Genomic DNA, 23,673 nt, shown 5'->3' with positions numbered 1-23,673 from the left:
AGGGGGAGTTGGAGTTTGGTGTTTTCTCTTGTTAGAAGGATTTTCATCGAAGGCGGACTTAAGAATTATATGGCGGCTAGCAATGATCAAATAATATCGAACAAATGGGCTTGCCTGGCCTCCGCCATGTTCCACCCAGTGTCACCCTCATCGGCACCAAGTTCCGAGATATATCTGGGGATTCTAGGCAAAAGCTTGAAGGCTTCCCCAGACAAATGGATCAAGTTCTAGACTCCCACACTTTGTAGTCATTGGTTACGCGTCACTGACTTGCCGTAGTTCCAGTGAAGCTTGAACCGGCAACTCGGCACCAACCGAGAGCTTAATTTAAGTCATTAAAATACCGACCAATAGGGGCTTCGGTGACAAACAGTGGGGTCGTTACAGCGGAAAGCTCACTGCCAAGAGGACGTCATGTTAGGTGGTGGAATAGTGATGGAATCTCTTCGGGGGGCCTGGAAATTTAGCCAAGAGGCCCCCTCAGCCCTCTGTACCGAGGATCTTCCCTCCTATATTCATTCTCACACGACATCATCCGTTTCCATCCATTTTCCCTCCTTCAAACTCGTCCGAACTCTGTCAGCCCATCCCAACGCCCAACCATCCCCCCGATTGCGATGAACCAACCATCGCTTCAGCTGTATCCTTAGAGTATATCGCCCCATCAGCTTCTAGATGCGGCTGAGAGGCCATTCCTCTGCTGATTAGTGCTGATTCGACGCCACTGCGCCCCCTTCAAACTATCGCCCTCTTGAGCTAAGACCAAGCTCTGCGCCGTTGCGAGTCCCTGAATATCAGCTTTCCTAGCCCGGCCGCGCCACAAAAACAATACATTTGTTAATCGGTAATACTAAATGGTTTAATCTCGCCCGCCGTCGTCCCTCGATTCTTCGCCGTCCGGTGCCTATCCGTCATCACAGCATGTCCTCATCGTCGACAGAGGTCGACTCCTGGGCAGCATCAATGTCGAAGACAGCCACCAACCCCGAAGACCCTCCCTCTCCCCGTGTCAAGTTCCCGAGTCTTTCAGTTGATACTCACGACTATGCGACCAACACCCCGGCAGAACCTGGCTCGAGCCGCGTCCGCATCGCGTCCACCGACAACCATATGGGCGCCCCGCTGACCCGCACCTCCACCGACCAAGCAATATCTCCTCTGCGCCGTCGCGCCGGTACCTTCAAGCCCGTCGAAGACTTTGACGACTTTGAACTCTCCCGCCCCGGATGGCAACCCGGTTCCGAGCCGGGTTTCGACCCCAACAAGTCCGATGGTGGCCATGCCTCCATGCCGACCCTTCATGCGGACTGCGACATCTCTGTTATAGATTTTAGCCAAGACAAAATGGTGAAGCACAAGTTCGGGAACGATGGATTTGTCGACTTCATCAAAGAGCCTCAGGAATCCTGGGTCAAGTGCCGCTGGATCAACATCAACGGTCTCAGTTGGGATGTCATCTCAGCATGCGGACAGTACAAAGGCCTACACAAGCTTGCCATTGAAGATATCATGAACACACGGAACAGAACCAAGACGGACTGGTACGCAAACCACGCCTTCATCGTCCTGACGCTTCAGAAGCTTGTGCTGCTGATCAACGAGGATAGCAGCAGCAGTAGTGAAGACGAGTCGGACGACGACGCGAGTGTCAAGACTAGCAAGCTGAAGCGTGCTTTTACCATGGGAGGCAACAAGGTTCGAAGTGATCCTGAAGTGGGAAAGACACCAGTCGGCGTTAATGGCAGCGGGAATCCTTATGGACACACTCTCAGCCACCATCCCAGCAACCTCTCCCAGCTCCCCGAGACGGCTTTCGTTCGCACTCTCCAGCGTTATCACGCCTCGGCGAACGAAACTCGCACAGAGTACATGGAGAGCCACTCGTCTCTCATCTCTCGCGGCCTGGCCGTCTCCGCTGAACAGGTCGCCATCTTTCTGACATCAGACAACACAGTCATCTCCTTTTTCGAGATGTCAGCCGAGGACATTGAGCGTCCAATTACAGTGCGTCTAGGCGACTCGTCGACCATACTCCGCCAGTCCTGCGACGCCTCACTTGTCGTGCAAGCCATCATTGACGCCATTATCGATCTCGCAATCCCTCTGACGGCGGTCTACAGCGACGTCATTGGCGACCTGGAGCTCGACGTTCTCACGAGCCCGAGCATTAAGCAGACCCGTAGCCTCTACATTTGCGTCTCGGAAATCAACAAGATGCTGACCTTCCTCAACCCCATCGACAACCTCGTCAACGTCCTCCGCGACCACCGCACCGAGCTGAGCCAGGAGGCCGCCGCCAGGGAGCTGCAGAACCCGGCGAGCGGCGTCATCGTCACCCCAATGACCCATACCTACCTCGGCGACGTGCTCGATCACTGCGTCATCACCACTGAGGCCATGCAGCAGATCAAGCGCTCCGCCGACAACCTCATCGACCTCATCTTTAATACCATCTCGGCCAACCAGAACGAGAGCATGAAGCAGTTGACCATCATTACCATTATCTTTTTGCCGTTGACTTTCTTGACCGGGTATTTTGGGCAGAACTTTGAGGAATTCGAGGATATTAAGAAGCCACAGGGTATTCTGTTTTTGTGAGTTCCCTTTGAGAAGCGGCGTTATCGCTTTTTCCGATACCAAAACGAAAGAAAAGAAAAGATATGCTAACTAAATCGCAGCTGGCAAATCGCCGTCCCCGTCGTAGTCGCCACCATCCTCATCATGATGAGGACTTGGATCTTTGCCTGGTTCGACACGTTTACCCAGCGGAGGAGGATCAGCGCCGACAGGAAGAGACGGAAGAGGAGGAGGGAGAAGAAGAGGAGGGCCAAGGCGGACTAGATGCCGCTTGGGCGGGATGGGGTGGAATAGAGCATGTCGTAGCGTCTTGTTTGGAGACTTGTGATACCCTCGTGAATTAGTGTTTGAAGTGTGTTACTCACATTGCGGTTTGGTGGATGTGGTTGTAGAACAGACTGAGGCTAAGGCCTACGCAGTCGGTGATCTTGTTACAATTAGAAATTTTACTTATCATTAAATAAGTGGTGTGAGAGTAAGTTTGTCATGTCTTCATGGTTGGGAAACCAATTTACCACTTGTAGAGTATTCTGTTTTATACAACGTCTTATTCTACGTATTATCATTATGTCTGCCAACTTACAGTGACTTTAAGTTGCTAAAAGTGGTACGCCGGTTATCAACTCAGTATCACACTTTAGTTACATCGAACGTAGCTCCTTCATATTGCAGCAACTACGAGAGTGGGAATTAAGGAAAGCATCATCAATTTTGGTTTAGAGAAAATGGACCAAGTGGATGTCGCGACAACCCGCGACACCCTTCCCAAACATTTTGCACTTCACAGTCGTGTATAAATCTGAGACGCGCAGTATACTGCCCTAGGCGTTAAACTCTTGTCTCATGCCTGACCTTGACATACGTCGCCACACCGATTCAGCCTTACGGACTACAGACGATTCGGATTGCTTGACGAACCAATGTGAACAGGTGTAAATTCACGTTACGGCCATGTGAAGCAGTCACTCGAATATGCCTCGGCGTTTTAATACTTTGGCAACTGTTCAGCTCACTGCAAGCGGCGGGCAGCCCGGCAATCAGTTGATTTACAATGGTTAGACTTGGTGGCGTTGCCAAGCCCTGAGGCGGTGATCAAGGGCTGTATAAGTGCAGGGGTTAGACAGCAATTTACATTGTACGTAAGTAACAAAGGCACTGTGTCAGCTGCTGATTAATAAAACTTATCGACTACTTTTGCACGTGTCTCTTTACTAGTTGCCATACCAACTTGTACAGTCTCTGCTACAGGCCTCACATCAGTCACAAGGGATGCCCGAATGCTTCAAGCCGAGTTAAGTGTAGGTCGTCTACCAATCACAACTCTAGCGGTGTTGAGGCTCTCATCGATATATCGTGTTCGTTATTTATTTGCTTTCCATGCAGCCGTCATGCAACGTGCCCATGTTTGAGTACCATCCTGCTCCTCAAGCTACTTTCTTTCATGCTTCGTTGCCCTATAAATGTGTTGAACATTCTCAAATTTCATCTTTCATAAAGTTGAATGGCTTTTGCTGTAAATTTAGGAAGAAAAGTCCCCGACGAAAGTGCCGAAAATCGAGAATAAACATCACCCCCTAACCGCCTGTGTAATCTGCATGATGGGGGACCAACCAACCCATGTAGAAGCATAGTCGTTATGCCGCTCTCCATCTCGATGGTGATATATCCAAAAGTCGTCTACTACGGCTTCTTCATCTTCTTTTATGTCCATAATGGACCATGGCGTCAAAACTGGTCAGCAAAAACGACTTTTCTATATGACAAGCTACAAAAGGGATGCACAGCCAAAGGCCTCCTGACGGACAATTCACTCTTATCTCTGGAATATGAATATTCGGGACCGCCCCTAGGAAAAGTAACAAGTACTTGGGCAACAATAGATTTGAACCAAGTTGTCTTAACATCCAGTCTCTACTAGTCACAGACTAACCGGTCACAGCAACGAGTACACGGCCTTCTCAAACGTGTGGACAAGACCCTCCTCGATAGGGGTACTGTATGGCGAAGTCTGGAATGCCACCATAGTGCACAGTCCCGCCGCAGGGTCGATTTGCTGTTCCGTGGAGAATACGACGTCAGTATCACTGGTCATCGTCACGGCAAAGAGGAAGAAACACTTACCAAGCCAACGTTCCACCCGCAGTTGATCGACATGGACCCCTTGCGGCGCCACTTGTCGCCGTCCAGATCCTGCATAATCACAATCGCCCCGAACCCATAGTTGCGGCGCAGGCTGGGCCACTGCGGCAAAGGATACCCGTAGTTTATCCACCGCATGACCTTGTTAAAGTGCTCGTTCATACCGCGCTCCATCGTCTCGTCCAGCGCGGGCTGGAACATCTGTTCGACCGTCTCGGGCTTGAGGAGGACGCCGTCGCGCTTCAGCAGCGAGTGCATGACGGCCATGAACGCGGCGGGGCTGGCGAACAGTCCCGAGCCGGCGTAGCACTCTGTCGGGTACTTGCGGAAGAAGATGGTGTCGTCGTAGTGCAGCGTGCCGTCCTCCCGGTTGCGCTTCGTCAGGTCGGCCCGCCGCGCGAGCAGGTCAGGGCGCTCCTGGAGCCTGAACGTGATGTCGGCGATGCCCAGCGGCGCGCAGATGTTTTGCTGCATGTAGCTCTCCAGGTCCGTACCTGTCGCCCGTTCGACGAGCTTGCCGGCCCAGTCTATGTTGGTGCCGTGGACCCACTCGGTGCCGGGGTCGCCCACCGGGGGTGCGGCCAACGGGTCGGGGATGTCGGTCTCGCCGCCTATGGGTAAGGGGTACGTCGAGTACCCTTTGGCGCAATACTGCTGCAGGAGGGGGTTGATGGGGACGTGAGAGATACCCGAGGTGTCGGTGAGCATGTGTCTTTTGCAAGAATTAACAATGATCGGGTAAAACGAGTATCAGCAATGTCGGGTTGCATGCGATTGGTGACCAACCTAAGGGTGATATCCCCCTTACGCTCTCTCATGATGGGCTTTCCGTCGGCATCAAAGCCTGCCAGGACCTTCATGCTGGTCAGGTCGGGAAGATACCGTTCCACGCTCTCGTCCAAGCCAATGAGACCTCGCTCCACACATTGCAGCGCCATGATTGTCCCGATGAGCACGCTCGCCTGGCCCATCCTCATGATCGTGTCTGCTTCCATCGGGGGCAGCGCTCCGTTCTCATCCGGCCGGACGGACCTAGCTCCGAAACTACGTGTGTAGTTGATTTTCCCTAGCGCCGGTGGTCAGCTAGCTTGTCATCGTCACAACCGTTCACCAGGAGTTTAGTTTGGTCCGATGGTAGGTATGGAGAGCATACCAGTCACATCTTTCGCCATTACTACGGCACCCGGAATCTGGCCTGACTCTACGCTCGACTTAAATGCCGACTCCATTTCGGACATCATGTTGCCGCTTGCAGTTGCGGCTCCTCCCTGGTCCGTGGGAAGGGTAGAGGAAGCCATTCTGGAACTGGGTCGCAGCAGTCACTTGGTTCGACGGTATAGCGGCAGTCTGATGATGAAAGAGTTGGGTTGAGTTGCGTGCGCGACGTATATGAGGTTGCGGGCAATCTAGTCAAAGAAGTGTTACTTTGACGCTCTTATGCCGGAGGAGCTAATATCTGTTCTACAGGCCTATATTAGGTTGCTGGCTGCAGATCTCTAGTCGGCTTATTTTTCGCTCCAACAAACCTTCCGGCATTGTGCTCCCGCGCATTGCTACTTTACCAGCATCTACGTGTTAGTGGATGGTAGTGATCATCAGAGTGCAAATGAGGGTTCTGAGTCGTGTAGCTAGTGGTGCGTCAAGCCCCCTGGCTGATCTGCAATGACTTACAAGAGGCTCGCCGTGTAGCAATGCTTTGGATGCACGTGCCCTGGGTCTTGTTCACTTGGACGACTGAGAGAAAAGTACAAAGAAATCAACCTTGATCGAGGCGTACGTCTTGTGTTTTGGTGATTGTTACCAGCGAGTGCTGTACTTGTAATCGGATTCAGTTTGCATCGGCGCACCTCACGATAAAATGGGCCAAGGACACTCGAGCCCCCAACCGGGCACAAAGTTCCGTGTCATTGGTGCCGGCATGTAGGTATTACCATGAACCCAAAAACACATCGTGACAAAAGCTGAACTGCGAACGTGGTGATAATGCAGGTCTCGAACTGGCACCAAGACCTTTGCACAGGCCTTGACGACGCTCATCGGACCCGTTCATGATGGCGGCGCCGAGGGGCTTGTAGGGACCCCAGAGGTGCGGAAGCGGTGGCTTGAGGTCATGCAGCTGGCGGCCAAGGAGGACAAGACCCTTCCCGAGAAGAAGCGCTTAGAGTGGCTTTTGGCCGAACTCATGGAGGGATATTCTGGGGTATTACCTTGAGTTGCCCTTCTGAAGATTTTCCGCTGATTTTGCTATGGATAGACGGTTGACGCTCCGTGTATCTGGCTGGTACCGGAGCTGCTTGAGCTATATCCGGATGCCATCGGTGAGTCTTAGTTTCTTTGATCTACAGCGTTGGTACACCAACAGACTAAATACTTATACCGTACTGTACTTCAACAGTCATCGCAACGACCAGAGACACCGAGTCCTGGTGGAAGAGCGCGCAGACGGTCTCCAGCCTCGTCGACTGGCCATGGCTGCCTTTCTTTGCCCGGCCGCTGCCAGTGCTGAACTCGTTCGTCAAGTATGTGCCCGTCCTCTTACTAGTAATCTTACCAGTACCGCTTGCAAATGCCGTTTCGGTCAGATGAAGAATATTGCTGACCATCATATAAGATGGGGCCCTCTCGTTGAGAAGACGTGCATCTCACGCCTAGGCGTCAAGGGCTTCCAGGGCCCCGAGGTACTCGAGAAGCACGAGGCTTACCTGCGCCGGGTGGTGCCCCCGGAACGGCTATTCTTCTACCGGGTTCGCGACGGCTGGGGTCCTCTGTGTGAGATGCTCAAGCTGCCAGTGCCCTCGCAGCCGTTTCCGCATAACAACAAGCCCGAGGACGTCAAGATGGTCCGCCGGGTCGTGGTTGCGGCCGGCTCGGTGGCATGGGGAATCCTCCTCGGCGGTGCCATTGCTGGCACCTGGTGTGCGTGGAGGCTGGGGCTGACATTGTTGAGCAAAGTGGAAAATGGGGAACTGGGATTCGGAAAGTTACTTTGGTGAGATGAAATGTATCAGTGTAGCGGCCCTATAGCTAAGCTTCGTCTGATGATTATTACGCGAAGGTTTCTGCTCGACTTTCAGAAGAAATTCAGTTCTCATAACATTCATGACTTGAGACCCTTTGATTCTCACAACAATTGTTATTTCATTGCTCATCTTGCTTGTTGGCAGGTTATAGGACGTAGAAAAGTCTAAGAAAAAGCGCAAACCCTAACCCCGACAAATACACACCGAGACTGTCACAAATATTCCAAGGGAAAGGGAATACTGCTTTCCGACATGAGTTAAATACACTATTATATAAAATCCTCCTCATTACTATCGTAAATCAAGAACTCTTCTTTCCAAGCACAAACTTCACACCCTGGTCAAGACACTCTGCAAGACGAGATGCCACCCCGGGTTTGAGAGCGTCATGGTGATCTGCATCGACAGCCAAGCACACTAGATTCTTGCCCGCCTCGTTAGCTTCTCCAGCACCCGCATACTTCTCCCAGCCGCCGGGGCCCAGGTCCGTTTCTGTCTTTTTGTCGGGCAGGCTCCAGGCCATGGCGCCCAGTTTGGGATTCTCCATGTAACCAGGGTACGGCTCGGCAGGGTATCCCATCTCAACAAGCTTGGCGACGAGATCGGGCCGTCGCTGCCGCAGCCGGCCCACCATTCCCCGGGAGCACCAGACGACAGCAGTGGGAATGCGGAGAGCGGGGCCGGCCTCCGTCAGGCGCGGCGGGTGGTAGTCGATGACGCACTTGAACATGATGCGTAGATGCTTCATCGTGTTGGATTCTTGATTCTTGCCGAACACGTGGTCTTCCGAGGTGGTGAGGAAGATGGGCCAAGTTTCCTCCTCCGACGATGCTGCTGTTGCTGATGCTGGCAGAGGGAGAGGAGAGCGCATGTCTAACACGACGAGGCCGGCCACGCGCCGTCCTTGAGCGCACAGCTGGCGGCACATTTCATAGCAGAACAGAGCGCCGCCGGAGTAGCCGCTGATGACGATGGAGTCCTCGTCGGCCTCGGACAGGCCGGCGTTGGGCTGGGCCTCTACGAGAGCCTCCACCATGATCTTGGCCACGCCGGGAATGCCGACCTGCGTCGTCAGCCGAGATGGGCAGTGTAGGAAGGGAGATTCGATTCCGTAAACGGGCAGAGGGAATTGGCGCCGGAGGAGGTGAATATAGGTGGATATTGTACCACAGCCATCGCAGACCATGTACAAGCGCCCCTTGCCGGCCTTTGGACGGCCTTGGAGGAGCGTGATTCGGGCTTTTGGAGGAGGTTCATTGCTGGGGGCCGTGTCATCGGCTACTGACGATGACGAAGACGAGTCTGGCGTTAGCTCGGCCAGTGGTGTGCTTCCAGGTTCAACAGAGGACGTGGATGTCGTGTTTTCCTGCTGTTGCTCTTGCTCGTGTTCTTTCTCTTGCTTGTGACATTCAGCTTGCTCCTGAACTTGCTCTTCTTCCAGTTTCTTTTTGTCTTGCTGGGGTGCACCAAAAGAGCGGACAAGGTCACCTATGGTTGGATACTCTACCATGAACAATGGAGACAGAGGATACCCGGATTTGTCCTTGACGCGAGTACAAATCTCCACAGCCATGATGGAGTCAACCCCCAGGTCCGCCAGCGCGGCATCGTCCGTCAGCTCTGTCGTGTCCAAGCCTGTCTCTTCGGCAATGCACTCGAGGATGACCGGAAGCAAACCGGGCTTGGCCTGGCTAGGGGGCTGTTGGTGGCCATCATCCTCGAGGTCGTGCTTTTCTTCTAGTGACACTGGGGACTGTTTGGCTCTCGCCTCTTTGTTCGTCAAAAGCACCGTCATGTTCGAGACCTCTGCCATAGGAGACTGCACCTTCAAGTTGCCTCCACTGCTCACTGACTCCTGTCTGTCACCTCCAGGAAGTAAGTTCTGCAGAACGGCATTCGGCACCTCATGGAACCTCATCTGCCAGGTCCGCATGACCAGCCTGTTGGCATCGTCAAAGACGACAACCTCACAGACTGCAGAGTCGACCTTCCTCTCAGCAACGCGCGCGTACGTAAAGTACGATCGCCCCGGCTCAATGTCTGCCATCTGCTCGAGCTTCTCCAGGCTGTCCATGATGTAGCTCGTGCTCGCCGGCGCGGATTCGGACGAGAAACGGCTTGGATGGCAATTGACCAGGAAGCCAGCGAGATGCGCCAATGCCTCACCACAATAAGGGGAGCCCGCTACGGACCGTACATCGGCGGGGTCGCGGACCGGCACCACCTCGGCGACCGCCTCGGCAAAGTCGTCCGAGATAAACACCTCGCGGATGCACCGGTAGTTGTCGGACGTGTACTGGACCGCGCGCGAGAACAAGGCGTAGAAGATGCTCGCCGGTAGTCTACTACTGCAGGATCGCCGCACCTCGAGCATCCTCGCCTTGATGTAGAACGACTCAGAGTCCGAGTCTGTAGTATTATGGGCCACGATGGCACAGCGGCCCAGGTCCAATGAGCGGGCTGCCGCAGACGACGATCGAGACAGTGCCTTGAACGAGACTTGAATGACACCTTCCGACTCGACGACGGCAGTGGTGTGAAGCTCGCCCTCCGGACCGGCGAGATTGGCCGTGAGCGGACGTCGCAACTGAGCCTTCTGAAGACTGAAGTGTTCCGTTATCTTGAAGTGGTCATCCATCTTCCGACCGCTGTGCTCAAGTGCGCACTTGGCTGCAACGAGTGCGGCCTCGCAAAAGACCGAACCGGGGCAGAGACCGACACCCTGCATCCGGTGACCTTCGATCATGGCAAGGAGTCCCGGCAATGCGATGGAAGCGCCGACAGTGACACGGGTCTTACCGTCTTTTTCCCTGGTCTTATCTACGATGTACTGCGCGCACGTGGATATGATGGGTTGCTGCCCCTGAGTGCTCTTACCAACAACATTGTCGCTGGCTGGTAGCTTTCTCTCACGATAGGCAATCCAGAAGTCTTTCGTATCCCATGCATACGAGGGCAACGTGAGAAGCTGTAGATTCTTTTCAAATGGTGCGTGTAGAAGCATCCAGTCCGGGTCGCAGCCGTGGACGTACAGGCTGGCCAGACACTCTGAGATGCCCACCCACGAATTCGTGTTGGCACCCGCCAGCGTTGACACAACGTGGCCGGCCGGTGGTGAGAGCGTCTCCTGCACAAAAGCACCGCATACCTGGCTCGGGCCGATCTCGAGCCAGACTGGGTTGTTATCCTTGAACTTGGCTCGAACGGCATGAAGCGCGCCGACAAAGTCGACGGGGTTTCGAGCCTGCTTGGCAAGATACTCTGCACCAAACATGAAGCCCACTTCCGGAACCGTATTGGCATCGACAATGGAGGCCAGCAGTGTCGAGGCTACGGGAACTCTAGGCGGCCAGGAGTAAGTGATGCCTGGGCCGGACGCGAGAGCCACAAAGTCGTCCAAGATGGTGTCGACCTGGAAAGAATGGAAGCCAAAAGGCAGAGGGAGGATCTTGGAGCGCGTCTTCTGTTTGATAAGCTCCGTCTGCAGCCGGGCCACGGCGGTGACAGTCCCGCTCACGACCGATGCTCCGGGGCTGTTTATACACGCTACCGAACACTTTCCGCCATCCAGGCCCAGCTTGCTCAACAGATCGCGGACAGCGGCCACGGGCGCCGCTACGGCGAGCATGGCGCAAGGGCCTCCGGGGGCCTTGTTACACTTTTGCATAGCCAGCGCGGCGCGTGAGCCGACAAGATAGAGGGCGTCGGCCAGAGAAAGCACGCCGGCTACATGCAAGGCCGCGTATTCACCTAGTGAGTGACCCATCACGAGATCCGGCTTTACGCCCAGCCGCTGCCAGAATGTGGCGAGGCCGATCTCCAGCGCCAGCACGGCGAGTTGCGTCTGCGCCGTGTTCCATGGCCCACTTCCGGCCCCGGACCCGTTGATGATGTCCAAAAATGGGGGGAACCCGAACCCGTGGCAGATCTGCTGGCACAAGTCCACAGCGTCCCGGAAGACGGGGTTGGTGCGGTACAGCTCGGCGCCCATGCCGGCGTAGTGCGAGCCCTGGCCGGTGAAGACGAATATGATGGGAGATTTCTTGGTTGTCGTGGGCTTTGAATCGGACTCGAGCGCCCGAATGAGTTCGTTGGTCGAGGAGGCGGCGCAGGCGAACCGGAACGAGGACTGATGTACCCTGCGTGCCGTGGTTGTATATGCGACATCCTCAAGACGAGTGTCAGGGTTCGCGGCGAGCCATTTGGCCAGCCTGGACTTATTTGTCTGATGCGATGCGGCTGTGTGGGCTGATAGCACGACAACGTGTGCTGCTCGCGGATCAGCATCAGGACCTGCAGACTTGTTGTTCTTCATCTGGAAGTCTTCCATCACCAAGGCCGTGTTCCCTCCCGCAGCGTCAAAGTTGTTGATCAGAACACGCCTTGGCTTCCCGTTTACAGAATTAAAGGGGGCAGTCTTGCTCAAGATCCGTATCTTATTGTCATCCAGAGGCGGGAACTGCTTATTGAGGGCGTGTGGCATGCCGACCTGAGGTGGCAGCATCTGTTTCTGGAACATGAGGATGGACTTGATGACGGACGCTACACCAGACGATGCTCCACTGTGTCCAATGTTTGCCTTTACAGACCCAACTGTCAAGGGCTCATCGTCTCCGCCCTTGCCACCGGCCTGTGACCTGCGGCCTAGCACGTTGGCGACGGCCGTCATCTCGCAGGGGTCGCCTATGGGCGTCGCGGTGCCGTGCATCTCGGCGTACGCAATGTCCCGCGGGCCAAGTCGGGACTGCCGTAGCGCCTGGCGGAGTACGCGCTCCTCAGCACCGGAATCAGATTGGGTGAGGAAATTTGAGTTGCCGGCTTGGTTGCGCGCCGACCCGGGGATGACGGCCAAGATGCGGTCGTTGTGGGCGACGGCATCGGCGAGGCGCTTCAGCACAACTACGCCGACGAACTCGCCGCGGCAGTACCCTTCTGCGTCATCACGAAAGGTTCGACAATTGCCTGTGTCTGACAACACGCCAGCCTTGCTCAAGAGGCACCAACCATGTGGTGAAGCCAGTACGTTGGCAGCACCGGCGACCACCATGTCATGGTCGCCCGTCAACAGGCCCCTGCATGCCAGATGGATGAGCGACAGCGAGGTCGAGCAGGCTTGGTCGACGGAGTAGGTTGCCCCCTCCCAGCCGTAGTGGAAGGCCACGCGGCCGCCAGCAAAGGGTCGCGCGAGGGCCTGCAGTGTGTAGGCATCGCAGCCTTTCTCATGGTGAGCCGTCTCATATCCGTCCACATTGCTCTGACCGAAGAGGACGGCGATGCGGGCTGGATCTACGGCGCGGGTCATGCCACATGAGTAGCCAGCCGATTCAAGCGCCTCATGGCACGCCATCTGAAACAGCCGGCTGCCTGGGTCCATGATTAGGGCTTCGCGCGGCGAGACGCGGAAGAAGCGCGCGTCGTAGTGGCCCGGGTTCTCGAGGAAGCAGCCGAGCTTGCATGTAGATACGCATTCGGAACTCTGCTTGGATTGGAACAGGTCGTCGGCGTCAAATCGACCCGGAGGGATTTCACGAGCAACATCGCGGCCTGTTTCTATGATGTTCCAGTATTGCTCCAGGTCATCGCATTCGGGGGCCCGTCCAGCCATGCCCACCACGGCGATACGCCCCTCGTAGTTGTCTACAGCTTCGGCTGTTTGAGGCTTATGGGTATCGTTCCCAAGTACGGTGTGTTGGACGACTGAAACCCTTCTCCCTGTAGCTTTGAGCTTGCTGGTGAGCGAGCCAACGAACCAAGTTGGACCCATGACTGAGAGTTCGACAACTTGAGAAGAATCTGCGCCGAGGCGGGTGTTGAGCCTCTTAATCATGTCAACCAGATCCACCGGTCTCGAGAAAGCATAGTCTACCACGCTCAAGAGCAATTGGGCCCAGTCGGCATAGCTCGGAAGAGCATCATCGTCTTGATAGGTCTGCAACCCCCAGAGTCGGAATCCCGGGAAGACAGACCTTGAGTGGAGGGCAGAACATCCGGCAATGTACTCGCGATGCGACTTTGAAAGCTCATAGTTGTGCTGCATTGAGTAAATGGGAAGTCTTTGTTTAGAGAGCTCGTCCATGGCAGCATGTTCTAAGCACGCATCGAGCACCGAGGGAGGCCCAACGACGGTGCCCCAGTGATCACCTCTGATGCCCACCCGCGCCCTCTTCAGGCTGGGAACTTTCATGCTCTCCTGGATCTGGTTCAAGATGCCATCCAGCTTCTCAGGGGTGACGCCCACGACGGCGCACCCCCATGAAGAGTTGATGTTGCTACTGCTGCCACCATCTTCCACAGCCCGCGAGACTTGCCCGGCAACTTCGCACAACCGGCATACAAACCCGGCGGTTACGACGCTGGCCTGGCGGAGCGACTCAAAATCGTTGGAAATTGCCAAGACGGCGGCGTTGATGAGTCCTCCCGAGATGCCTAGTCCTTCGGGCCTGGGACTGGTTTTTAAGACGTCTGGCGAGTCGTGAACCCATCTAACTTCCAGATTAGCAACTTATGATCATATTTGTTCTTGTATCCCAATCTGAGTCGTATCATACACACCTTAAAAGAATGACGGCTCGGACGATATAAGACATTATACATTGCACGAACCCGACATCATCGTCGTGGTCCCGGTACAGGTCGGCAACCTCTTGAACACTTGAGAAGATGCCACTTGGGCCCAGGCTATTCCGGATCTTGGGGTGCATACATCGCGTCTCCTCCCGTACGACCGACGCGACATCATCCAGGAAGAGTCGCAGCCAGGCACATGAGCCGGCCTGCTCGTGGATGTGGTCTATCGATTCGAGCCATGGCTCCGTGTAGCCCCCGAAGAGGAGGACCTTCGGAGTTGTTGTCACCACCGTCATTGTTTGCTTGGGTATGTGTTGGAAACCTCTGCAAGACACTGCAACGATCTTGCTGCTGAGGTTTTGTTGTTGGAGACGCGGGCGTGTTAGTTCTTCTAAACCCCTGGACAAGACGCAGCGCTCAACGATCCATCCATTTAGAGGCACCGAGTTGAGCATGCAACCATGGCTTACATTGTATTAGCTCAGGCGTGATAGGGCCCACATGTCAATGTCCCTCACGGCGTATCATCACCACGGCATCGTCGCAGGCATAGTCGCGGTAGATTACGATACGAGCCCCTAGAGACTTGGATCGAGTCAGGCGCGCAAACGTTCGCGCAAATGTTGCTGCAACTTATCGTCTCTTCGAAATACCCCACAACACATTGCCGATCACGAAACTGAATTTTGACTCGTAGAAAGGTCGATCACTAGCTTCTGTCGGTCTCGGTCTCAACATCCCTAAACCTTATGTATGTTGCTGACAGACGGTCGAGCCTACGAGACTTGGGAGCTTAAACGGTGGCGGTGACCTGGCTAGCTTTTGAATTCTGTTTTAAGCTTAATGAAAAGAGTTCAATTTTATTCTTCTTATCCTTTGAATACAGTTGCCCAAATCTACACGCGGGGCTTTGAGCTGCTAATTGCTAGAAGAGATTGAGAATGGAAGTAACATTGATAAGACACAACAGTTCCACTTAAAATATCTTGCTGCAATACTATACAGGCAGTTTTATACGTAGTAGGGTTGACTTACTAAATCGAACTAAATCGAGTAATTAAAGTATCGTAAAGACGACGATCCAGGGTACCCTAGAAACTGCGGTGGTTGATCACCCCCAAAACGGCAGCTTTTCTGCCCATCTAGATCGTCTTCAATTTAGATGGCAATGTCAGCCGAGGAGCCTCAGGGGAAGAATATTCTCAGAAACCCGTGGATCGGAGTTGGGTCCGGGTTAGTAATAAATCGTGGAAAACAGGGGGGACTGCAAAGTAGGATCCTGAACAACACAGAACTAGTACGGACCCTCTTGCTTTGCTACGCAAAGCTTTAGTCGCAGGGTATGGCATCAAATGCCGAGATGGCTCGATTTCACCTACTCGGGCCAGCCGATCCCCATAGCATAGTAGTCAAAGATGGGCCTTAGACTGCAGTCCTGGTTTGCGTGATAAGGGATGCCCTCGACCCTCACGATCAGCCGAGCGTTGCAGTCTTTGTAGCCTCAACAAACCAGAGCACTGTTGATTCCTCCTAGTTCCCATTGCCAAAATGGGTTCTTCTAATGTCCGTCGGGAAAACTCTCCCATCGCTGTTGTTGGGCTGGCCTGTCGTCTTCCCGGTGATGCTACATGCCCTACCGAGTTCTGGAACCTCATGAAAGAGGGGAGAGGTGAGTAATAGAACCCTAACCCTGTGACGCAAAATCCCGAAGCAGCCAGCAGATGGATAACTGACACGATTCGAATGTAGATGCCTACTCAGCTGATACGGACCGCTACAACACATCGGCCTTTTACCATGCCAACCCCAAGGACCGGCAAAATGTGCTGCCTACAAAAGGCGGACACTTTATCAAGAACGATCCCTACGCGTTCGACTCGTCCTTTTTCAAGTTCACTGCGGCCGAGGCGGCCATCCTGGACCCCAAGCAGCGCATATTGCTCGAGGTGACGTATGAGGCCCTCGAGAATGCTGGACTGCCGCTGCCCAAGGTTGCGGGCACGCGCACCGCTTGTGTCATTGGTACGGCTTGGAGCGACTACCGCGACGCCCTCGTGCGCGACTTTGAGCAGTGGCCGCGGCTCTACCTGATGGGCGTCAGCGACGAGATGGTCAGCAACCGTTTGTCGCACTTTTTCGACCTGCGCGGCCCCAGTCTGACGGTCGAGACGGCCTGCTCGTCTAGTCTTGTGGCTATTCACCAGGCTTGCGAGAGTCTGCGGTCTGGCCAGGCAGAGGTATGTATCTGATCGTTAATATAAGATCCCCTGAACTTGAACCCTATCACATAGTTGTCTATTGCTAACAATGTACGTTCGTATTAGATGGCTGTCGCAGGCGGAATCAACATGATCCTAGGACCCGAGGCAACAATGGAGCTCAACAGTTTGGGTGTGCTCAACCCAGACGGACGATCGCTCTCTTTTGACGAGGGAGCGAACGGTTACGCACGTGCTGAGGGTTGCGGTATTGTCGTCCTCAAGCCGCTGGACCAGGCCGTTCGTGACGGAGACCACATCCGTGCCGTCATCCGCGGGAGTGGCGTCAACTCGGACGGTTGGACCAAAACTATCTCGACGCCATCCGCCTCGGCACAGGCGGAGCTGATTCGAATGGTATACGAGTCCAACGGACTTGACTATGACGCGACTCAGTACGTCGAAGCTCACGGTACGGGTACCAAAGTCGGAGACCCTATCGAGTTGGGCGCGATACACGAAACGATCGGCCAGAATGCGAGCGAGTCTCGCAAGCTATATGTAGGCAGTGTCAAAGCCAACATCGGCCATCTCGAGCCCGCAGCGGGTGTGGCGGGCTTCATCAAGGGCGTGATGGCGCTGGAGCACGGCATGATTCCGCCCAACGTCCACTTCCACAAGGCCAACCCTCGCATTCCCTTTGACAAGTGGAACATGGTGGTCCCGACGTCGCTGACGCCTTGGCCTGCGGCTGAGACTAAGCGCATGAGCGTCAGCAGTTTCGGCATGGGCGGCACTAATGCCCATGTCGTCCTCGAGGAATACAAACAACCACAGAAACTATTGACCAACGGACACAGCAATCATGATACCCCTAAGAATGTTGTCGACAAGAAGAGGCTATTCGTCATTAGCAGTCATGATCAAGCAGGGATCAAGCGTGTGTCGGATTCACTTGTACAACACCTTCGCAACGTCCAGCGTGAAAACCCGACTTGGACCCCTGAGAAGGGCGAGCCCGAGTACCTGGCTCACCTCGCGCACACGCTTAGCATCGCCCGCTCCAGTCTGGGATGGAAAGCCAGCTGCGTGGCGAGCAGCCTGTCACAGCTGGAGACTCAGCTCGCAGCCGCACCCTCCGAGGAGGCGTGGAAGATCTCACGCGCTTCTTCTGAAGCAACACAACCCCGCGTCGGCTTTGTCTTTACAGGCCAGGGTGCGCAGTGGCCTGGCATGGGCATCGAGCTTCTTGCGCGGCCCGTGTTCCGGGATTCAGTCACCCGGTCAGCCGCCATTCTCAAGAGTCTCGGCTGCCCCTGGGATCCCGTGGCCGAGCTGTCCAAGATGGGCAAGGAGTCCCGGCTAAGCCAGCCTGAGCTCAGCCAACCCATCTGTAGTGTCCTACAGATCGCTCTCATCGACGAGATCCGGTCGTGGGGCTCTCCGGTCCTCAGCAAGCCGGCCAAGGTCGTCGGTCACTCCAGCGGTGAGATCGCGGCGGCGTACTGCATGGGAGCCCTGACGCACCGGGACGCTCTCGTGGTGGCCTACTCGCGCGGCACGGCGTCAGCCATGTTGCCGAAGGTGGCTCCCCATTTGAACGGCGCCATGATGGCTGCTGGATGCTCCCGTGAGACGGCCGAGGAGCTCATCGAGAAGCTGGGGCTAGATGGGCAAGTCGGCGTCGGCTGCGTCAATTCCCCCTCCAGCATCACCCTCTCCGGAGACTCGACGGCGATCGACTCCATGGCGGCTGCGCTGGAAGAGCAAAAGACCTTTTGCCGACGCCTCAAGGTCCAGGTGGCTTACCACTCGGCTCATGTGGCGGTCGTTTCTGATGAATACTACCAGGCTATGGGAGGCTTCGAGCCTGTGGATGTTTCTGCAGATGATGGCGCTCCCCGTATGATCTCGAGCGTGATGGGCGATGAAGTGACCTCCGAGCAGCTGGGTCCCTTCTACTGGCTGCAGAACTTCCTGTCGCCTGTGCTCTTCTCCGACGCCCTGAAGAAGCTCGTTCAGCCGGAGGGCAAAACTGAGCCCGAGATCGATCTGCTCATCGAGATCGGACCGCATAGTACCCTGGGAGGACCCATCGAGCAGATCCTGTCGCATCACGGAGTGAAAAATGTCGCATACCAGGCCGTCCTCCGACGTGGCGCTGATGCAGCCGAGACGAGCTTGCGACTGGCACAAGAGCTGTTCCACCAGGGTATCCCGCTGGACCTGACCAAGGTCAACGGCGATCTGTTGTCGGACGTTGACCTGCTGACGGACCTGCCCCCGTACCCCTGGATGCACGATAACAAATACAACGCCTATCCAAGAGTTCAGAGGGAGCGATGGTTCCGAGACCAGCCAGCCAAGGGCCTTCTGGGGGCTCCGACCCCGGTAATGCAGGAGAAGCAGCACGTATGGCGCGGCTTCATCCGGCTGGACGACGAGCCGTGGCTGCGTGGGCATACTGTGGGCGATACAGTCGTCTTTCCTGCGGCCGGCATGATCAGCATGGTTCTCGAGGCGGTGCAGCAACTGGCGGAGCCGGGCAAGACTATTCAAGCTCTGCGGCTACGCGATGTGTCCGTCATGGCCGCCCTGTCGATTCTCGAGGGCGTAGCCACTGAGGCCGTCGTCACCATCGCCCGGGCAGGATCTGGCCAGGGACCCTGGTGGGAGTTCACCTTGTCGTCGGCCAACACTAGCTCCAGCCAGTTGCGGGATAACTGCCGCGGACTCATCGCCATCGACTACGCGGCTGGAAAGAGTGAGCATATGGTGCGCGAGGAGGCGTATGTGGTCGAGCAGAGGGCAGCACAGTATCGGGAAGCTGTTGAGGAGCTCCATGAGACTGTTGCAAAGGACGACTTTTACGCGCAGATCGCAAAGGGTACTGGCTTCAAGTACGGCGAGTTGTTCCAGGGTGTCGAGGACCTGGTTGTTGGACCTGGCAAGACGCACTTCCGGCTGCGCGTCACCGACATCGGCAAGACGTTTAGTCAGGGGCAAGCCGGGCCCGACAGCAGCACGCGGCCGTTCCTGATCCACGCAGCAACGCTCGATGCCATCTTCCAGTGCTGGGTGGGTGCCACGTACCGCAACGGCAAGTTGGGCCTGAAGCCGTTCGCACCCACGCGCCTGGGTTCCATGGAGATCCGGATGGACGTGCCCGGTGCTCCAGACGACATCATGGCTGGTTTCAGCACTAACAAGCGCCATGGGTTCCACGAGCAGACTAACGACATGTTCCTGTTCGACCCGGCGCTCGACAAAATGTACATCTCGATCTAGGACTTCCGCATCTTAGAACTTGACTCTGCGGGAGGCGGCAGTCAGGACGAACAGGAGGGCAGCGCCGACGCCGATACCGTTCTCGACGGGCCCGGCGCTTCCGTCACGGCTGAGGTGCGATGGGACTATTCCGTGGGTTTGCTGGATGACGCAGATATTGCCAAGGTGGTGGCACCGCAGACCCCGGCCGAGGATGGCATGGCTAAGCTGATTACCATGTTGCTCCACGAGAAGCCTTCGGCTGCGGTCGTCGAGCTGGTACAGAACCACAAGGCTCTGCGCCAGGGCCAGTCTATTGTAAACGGCCTCCTTGGCAACTCCGAGCTGCTACCGCAAGGTGCGGTACCGCCGTCTAATGTCCGCTACGCCCTGGTGGACGACACGTTCTCAAATGTTGGTGTCGATACCGATGAGACTGCCGTCCTGTTTGGTGAGCCGTTGCCGCTGCAACGGGCCGTCCAGGAAGCCGTGTCTGCGGATCTCTTGGTCGTTCCGCCGCCGCTCTTCCAGCAAATTGTGGGCAGTGAAAGCCCGGTACTGGACTCATTTATTCGCTTGGCCAAGCCGGATGCAACTCTCGTCCTCTCCATCGGCGGTCGTCAGGCTTACGCAGCAGCGGCCTCGTTCCTCCAGTCTAACGGCTGGCGCGTCAAGTCGACAGTTTCTGTAGGTGGCGCGGAAGATGAGATCGTAGCCGTGTTGAGATACTCTCCAGATTCAGCACAACAGAACGGCGAGACAGTTTCAGCCCAGGAATTTGTTGTCGTCGTGCCATCCACATGCTCATCTATCACCCAAGATTTCTCTAAGACGCTGCAAGACGAGTTGGTTTCTCAAGGAAACAGCGTCGTGGTCAAAGACTGGGATGAAATCGTCTCCGAATCCGGCGTGACTGGTCCAACGTCAGGAGACAAATCCTCTCCTATCGTTGTATCTCTGCTGGAGTTCGAGCAGCCCATGCTAACTGATCTTTCTGAGCGTGACTTCCATACCCTCCGAAGCCTGATCTTGCAGAGCGAGCGGATCCTATGGATTACCGGCGGCGAAGACCCGTCCTTCTACGTCGTGGACGGACTCGCTCGAACCATCTCTAACGAGGCGGCCGGCCTGCAATTCCAAACGCTCCATCTCAGCAGCCCGGCCCACGGCCCATCCCTTGCCGGTCGGATCCTCGCGAGCAACACCCCGGACAACGAGTTCCGCGAGGTCCAGGGCCTGCTACAGACGTCTCGCGTGTACAAGAGTTCGGCGGGCGAACGGCGTATCGCCCGCCACCTCAAGGATGCGACGCGCATCGTGCCCCTATCTCAGGAGAAGTCACCCGTCCGCCTGGCCATCGGTCGTCCCGGACTGCTGGACACGCTGCACTTTGTCAAGGATGAGCGGATACTCGAGCCACTCGCCGACACGGACGTCGAGATCCGCGTCCATGCCTCGAGCATCAACTTCAAGGACATCATGGGCGCCATGGGCCTGGTCCCGGTGCCGATGCTAGGTCTGGAAGCCAGCGGCATCGTGGTCCGGACCGGCGCCGCAGTCACTAACGTCAAAGCCGGCGACCGTGTTGCCGCCCACGCATATGGAAGCCACGCCACGACTGTCCGCACCCACCACGCCGTCGTCCACAAATTGCCCGACTCCATCACGTTCGAATAGGGTGCCGCCATCAACCTGGTGCACGTCACGGCGTACTACGCGCTCGTTCGACTTGCCAAGCTGCGTCAGGGGCAGTCGGTTCTGATTCATGCCGCGGCCGGCGGTGTCGGACAGGCCGCAATCCAGCTGGCCAAGTACCTGGGTCTGGTCATCTACGTGACCGTGGGCTCCGAGAGTAAACGACAGCTAATGAGGGAACGCTTCGAAATTCCCGAGGCGCACATCTTCTACTCTCGTGACCTCAGCTTCGTCAAGAGCGTCGAGCGCATCACAAAGGGCCGCGGCGTCGACTGTATCCTCAACTCGCTCGCCGACGAGCTGCTGCGCGCTTCATGGGACTCGGCTTGCCTGGCGCCATTTGGCACCTTTGTCGAGATTGGCCTACGTGATATCACCAATAACTCACCCCTTGATATGCGACCATTTGTCAAGAACGCGACTTTTGCCTTCTGCGATATCCTTAATTACCCCGTCCAAGACCTCGGTTCCGTCCTCGGTGAGGTGTACAGCCTCGTTGAACAGGGCCATCTCTCGCCTGCTTATCCCCTGAAGGCGTACCGTCCCGGCCAGGTTGAGGAGGTCTTCCGCGTGATGCAGCAGGGTAAGCACACCGGCAAGGCCGTCATCACCTTCAACACGCTGGGCGAGTCCGACGAAGATACGCGCGCCCCCGTGTTCCAGCGCGCTGCCGATCTGTTCCGTCTCGACCCGAACGTCACCTATCTCCTAGTCGGCGGCATGGGTGGCCTGGGCCGCAGTCTGGCACGGAACTTCGCCGCCGCGGGTGCCCGGCACATTGCGTTCCTTTCACGCTCAGGAGATGCCTCGGCCGAAGCCCGTACCCTGCTGGCCGAGCTGGCCGCGGGTTGGGGTGTTACGGCGCGGGCCTACGCGGCCGACGCAGCCGATGCGACATCACTGCAGGTAGCCATGACGGCGTGCGAGCGCGAGATGCCCCCTGTCCGCGGCGTCGTGCAGCTAGCCATGGTGCTGCGTGACGTGGTGTTCGAGAAGATGGAACACACACAGTGGACGCAGCCGCTTCGCCCCAAGGTAGCCGGATCGCGTAACCTTCACGAGTACTTTGGCGCGGACCGCCCCCTTGACTTCTTCGTGCTATGCTCATCCGTGTCGGGTGTCGTGGGCAACCCGGGCCAAGCGGCGTATGCGGCTGGAAACACATACCAGGACGCGCTGGCGGCGTACCGGCGGAAGCGGGGACTCAAGGCCGTGGCGGTCGACCTGGGAGTCATGCGCGACGTCGGCGTGCTGGCCGAGGGTAACACCGAGAGTGGCGTGCTCGGCCAGTGGGAGGAGGCGGTCGGTATTCCGGAGCCCGTCTTCCACGCGCTCATCAAGAGTGCCGTCCACGGGCAGACGCAGGAGCAAGACTCGGAGGAGGCGGTTCCTCCGCAGGTGGTTACGGGTCTGGGAACGGCCGACGTCTGGGCCGCCCACCGTCTTCCTCCGCCGTTCTACCTTGCCGATCCTCGCTTCGGCCCTATGGCGATGACCACGACCGCGGGATCCTCTTCAGAAGGTGGCAACGCCGAGAATACCACCGCGGCATCGCTCGCCTTGCAGTTAGCTGGCGTGTCGTCGATGCAGCAGGCAGCGGAGATCGTGACCGAGGCGCTGGTCAAGCGGACGGCTGAGATCCTGCAGATGCCGGCATCGGAGGTAGACCCGGCGCAGCCATTGTACCGTTACGGTGTTGATTCTCTGACGGCCATCGAAGTGCGTAACTGGATCGCGCGCGAGCTCAAGGCCAACATGGCGCTGCTGGAGATTGTTTCGGCCGTACCGATTCGCGAGTTTGCGGCCAAGATTGCCGAGAAGAGCCAGCTGGTTAAGGTTACCGAGTAGGGGAAGATGGAGATGGAGTTGATTATGGTTTAATATTCCGGACCAGGTTATACGCTGTTTGTTCTGGAATGATGATGGTGACTGAAGGTAAACTTGGAGGCTGAGTTGAAAAGTTTTGTATTATGTATATCTTCTTTGTGTTGACAGTAATGCCATGGGACTACGTTCCTACCTGAATAATATGTGTTTCTCTCCCGCTTCAAATTGTTGAAACTTCAACAGTCCTATTAGTCACTCGTTTCCTTGCCTTACTCTATTACAGTTCGAAAGTGGTGCCTGGTCCTCAGCCCTTTGTATCATATAGCTTACTCCTAATGTGTGTGAAGCGTTTTCAGGCAGATTGCTAGGGTATTGTTACAGAG

At 56.1% G+C, this 23,673-nt stretch overlaps 5 protein-coding genes across 5 annotated transcripts; 3 read left to right on the top strand and 2 right to left on the bottom strand.

Annotated features, from left to right (window-relative positions):
- Positions 1-921: 921 nt before the first annotated feature.
- Positions 922-2,921, top strand: CTRU02_214064 (putative CorA family metal ion transporter; the record flags this gene model as incomplete). Its single annotated transcript, XM_070206173.1, has 2 exons — positions 922-2,595; positions 2,679-2,921. The coding sequence occupies 2 exons, from the start codon at positions 922-924 to the stop codon at positions 2,919-2,921; spliced, it is 1,917 nt and encodes a 638-aa protein (XP_070060205.1).
- A 1,589-nt stretch (positions 2,922-4,510) lies between these two features.
- On the bottom strand, positions 4,511-6,014 carry CTRU02_214063 (transesterase; the record flags this gene model as incomplete). Its single annotated transcript, XM_036724617.1, has 4 exons — positions 4,511-4,630; positions 4,699-5,428; positions 5,503-5,782; positions 5,870-6,014. 4 exons carry the CDS (start codon positions 6,012-6,014, stop codon positions 4,511-4,513), a joined length of 1,275 nt encoding a protein of 424 aa, XP_036583736.1.
- Positions 6,015-6,574: 560 nt separating this feature from the next.
- On the top strand, positions 6,575-7,709 carry CTRU02_214062 (nad dependent epimerase dehydratase; the record flags this gene model as incomplete). The annotated part of the gene is made up of 5 exons (XM_036724616.1): positions 6,575-6,636; positions 6,706-6,916; positions 6,971-7,034; positions 7,112-7,235; positions 7,328-7,709. 5 exons carry the CDS (start codon positions 6,575-6,577, stop codon positions 7,707-7,709), a joined length of 843 nt encoding a protein of 280 aa, XP_036583735.1.
- Positions 7,710-8,037: 328 nt separating this feature from the next.
- On the bottom strand, positions 8,038-14,599 carry CTRU02_214061 (polyketide synthase; the record flags this gene model as incomplete). The annotated part of the gene is made up of 2 exons (XM_036724615.1): positions 8,038-14,237; positions 14,329-14,599. 2 exons carry the CDS (start codon positions 14,597-14,599, stop codon positions 8,038-8,040), a joined length of 6,471 nt encoding a protein of 2,156 aa, XP_036583734.1.
- A 1,252-nt stretch (positions 14,600-15,851) lies between these two features.
- Positions 15,852-23,311, top strand: CTRU02_214060 (polyketide synthase; the record flags this gene model as incomplete). Its single annotated transcript, XM_036724614.1, has 5 exons — positions 15,852-15,972; positions 16,053-16,540; positions 16,628-19,773; positions 19,831-21,388; positions 21,446-23,311. The coding sequence occupies 5 exons, from the start codon at positions 15,852-15,854 to the stop codon at positions 23,309-23,311; spliced, it is 7,179 nt and encodes a 2,392-aa protein (XP_036583733.1).
- Between the last annotated feature and the right edge of the window lie 362 nt (positions 23,312-23,673).

The sequence above is a fragment of the Colletotrichum truncatum genome (genome assembly GCF_014235925.2).
Source record: "Colletotrichum truncatum strain CMES1059 chromosome Unknown Contig_0010, whole genome shotgun sequence".
In the NCBI taxonomy this organism is placed as follows: Eukaryota; Fungi; Ascomycota; class Sordariomycetes; order Glomerellales; family Glomerellaceae; genus Colletotrichum; species Colletotrichum truncatum.
Note: the sequence above shows the minus strand (reverse complement) of the source record. Positions and strands in the feature narration are given on the sequence as shown.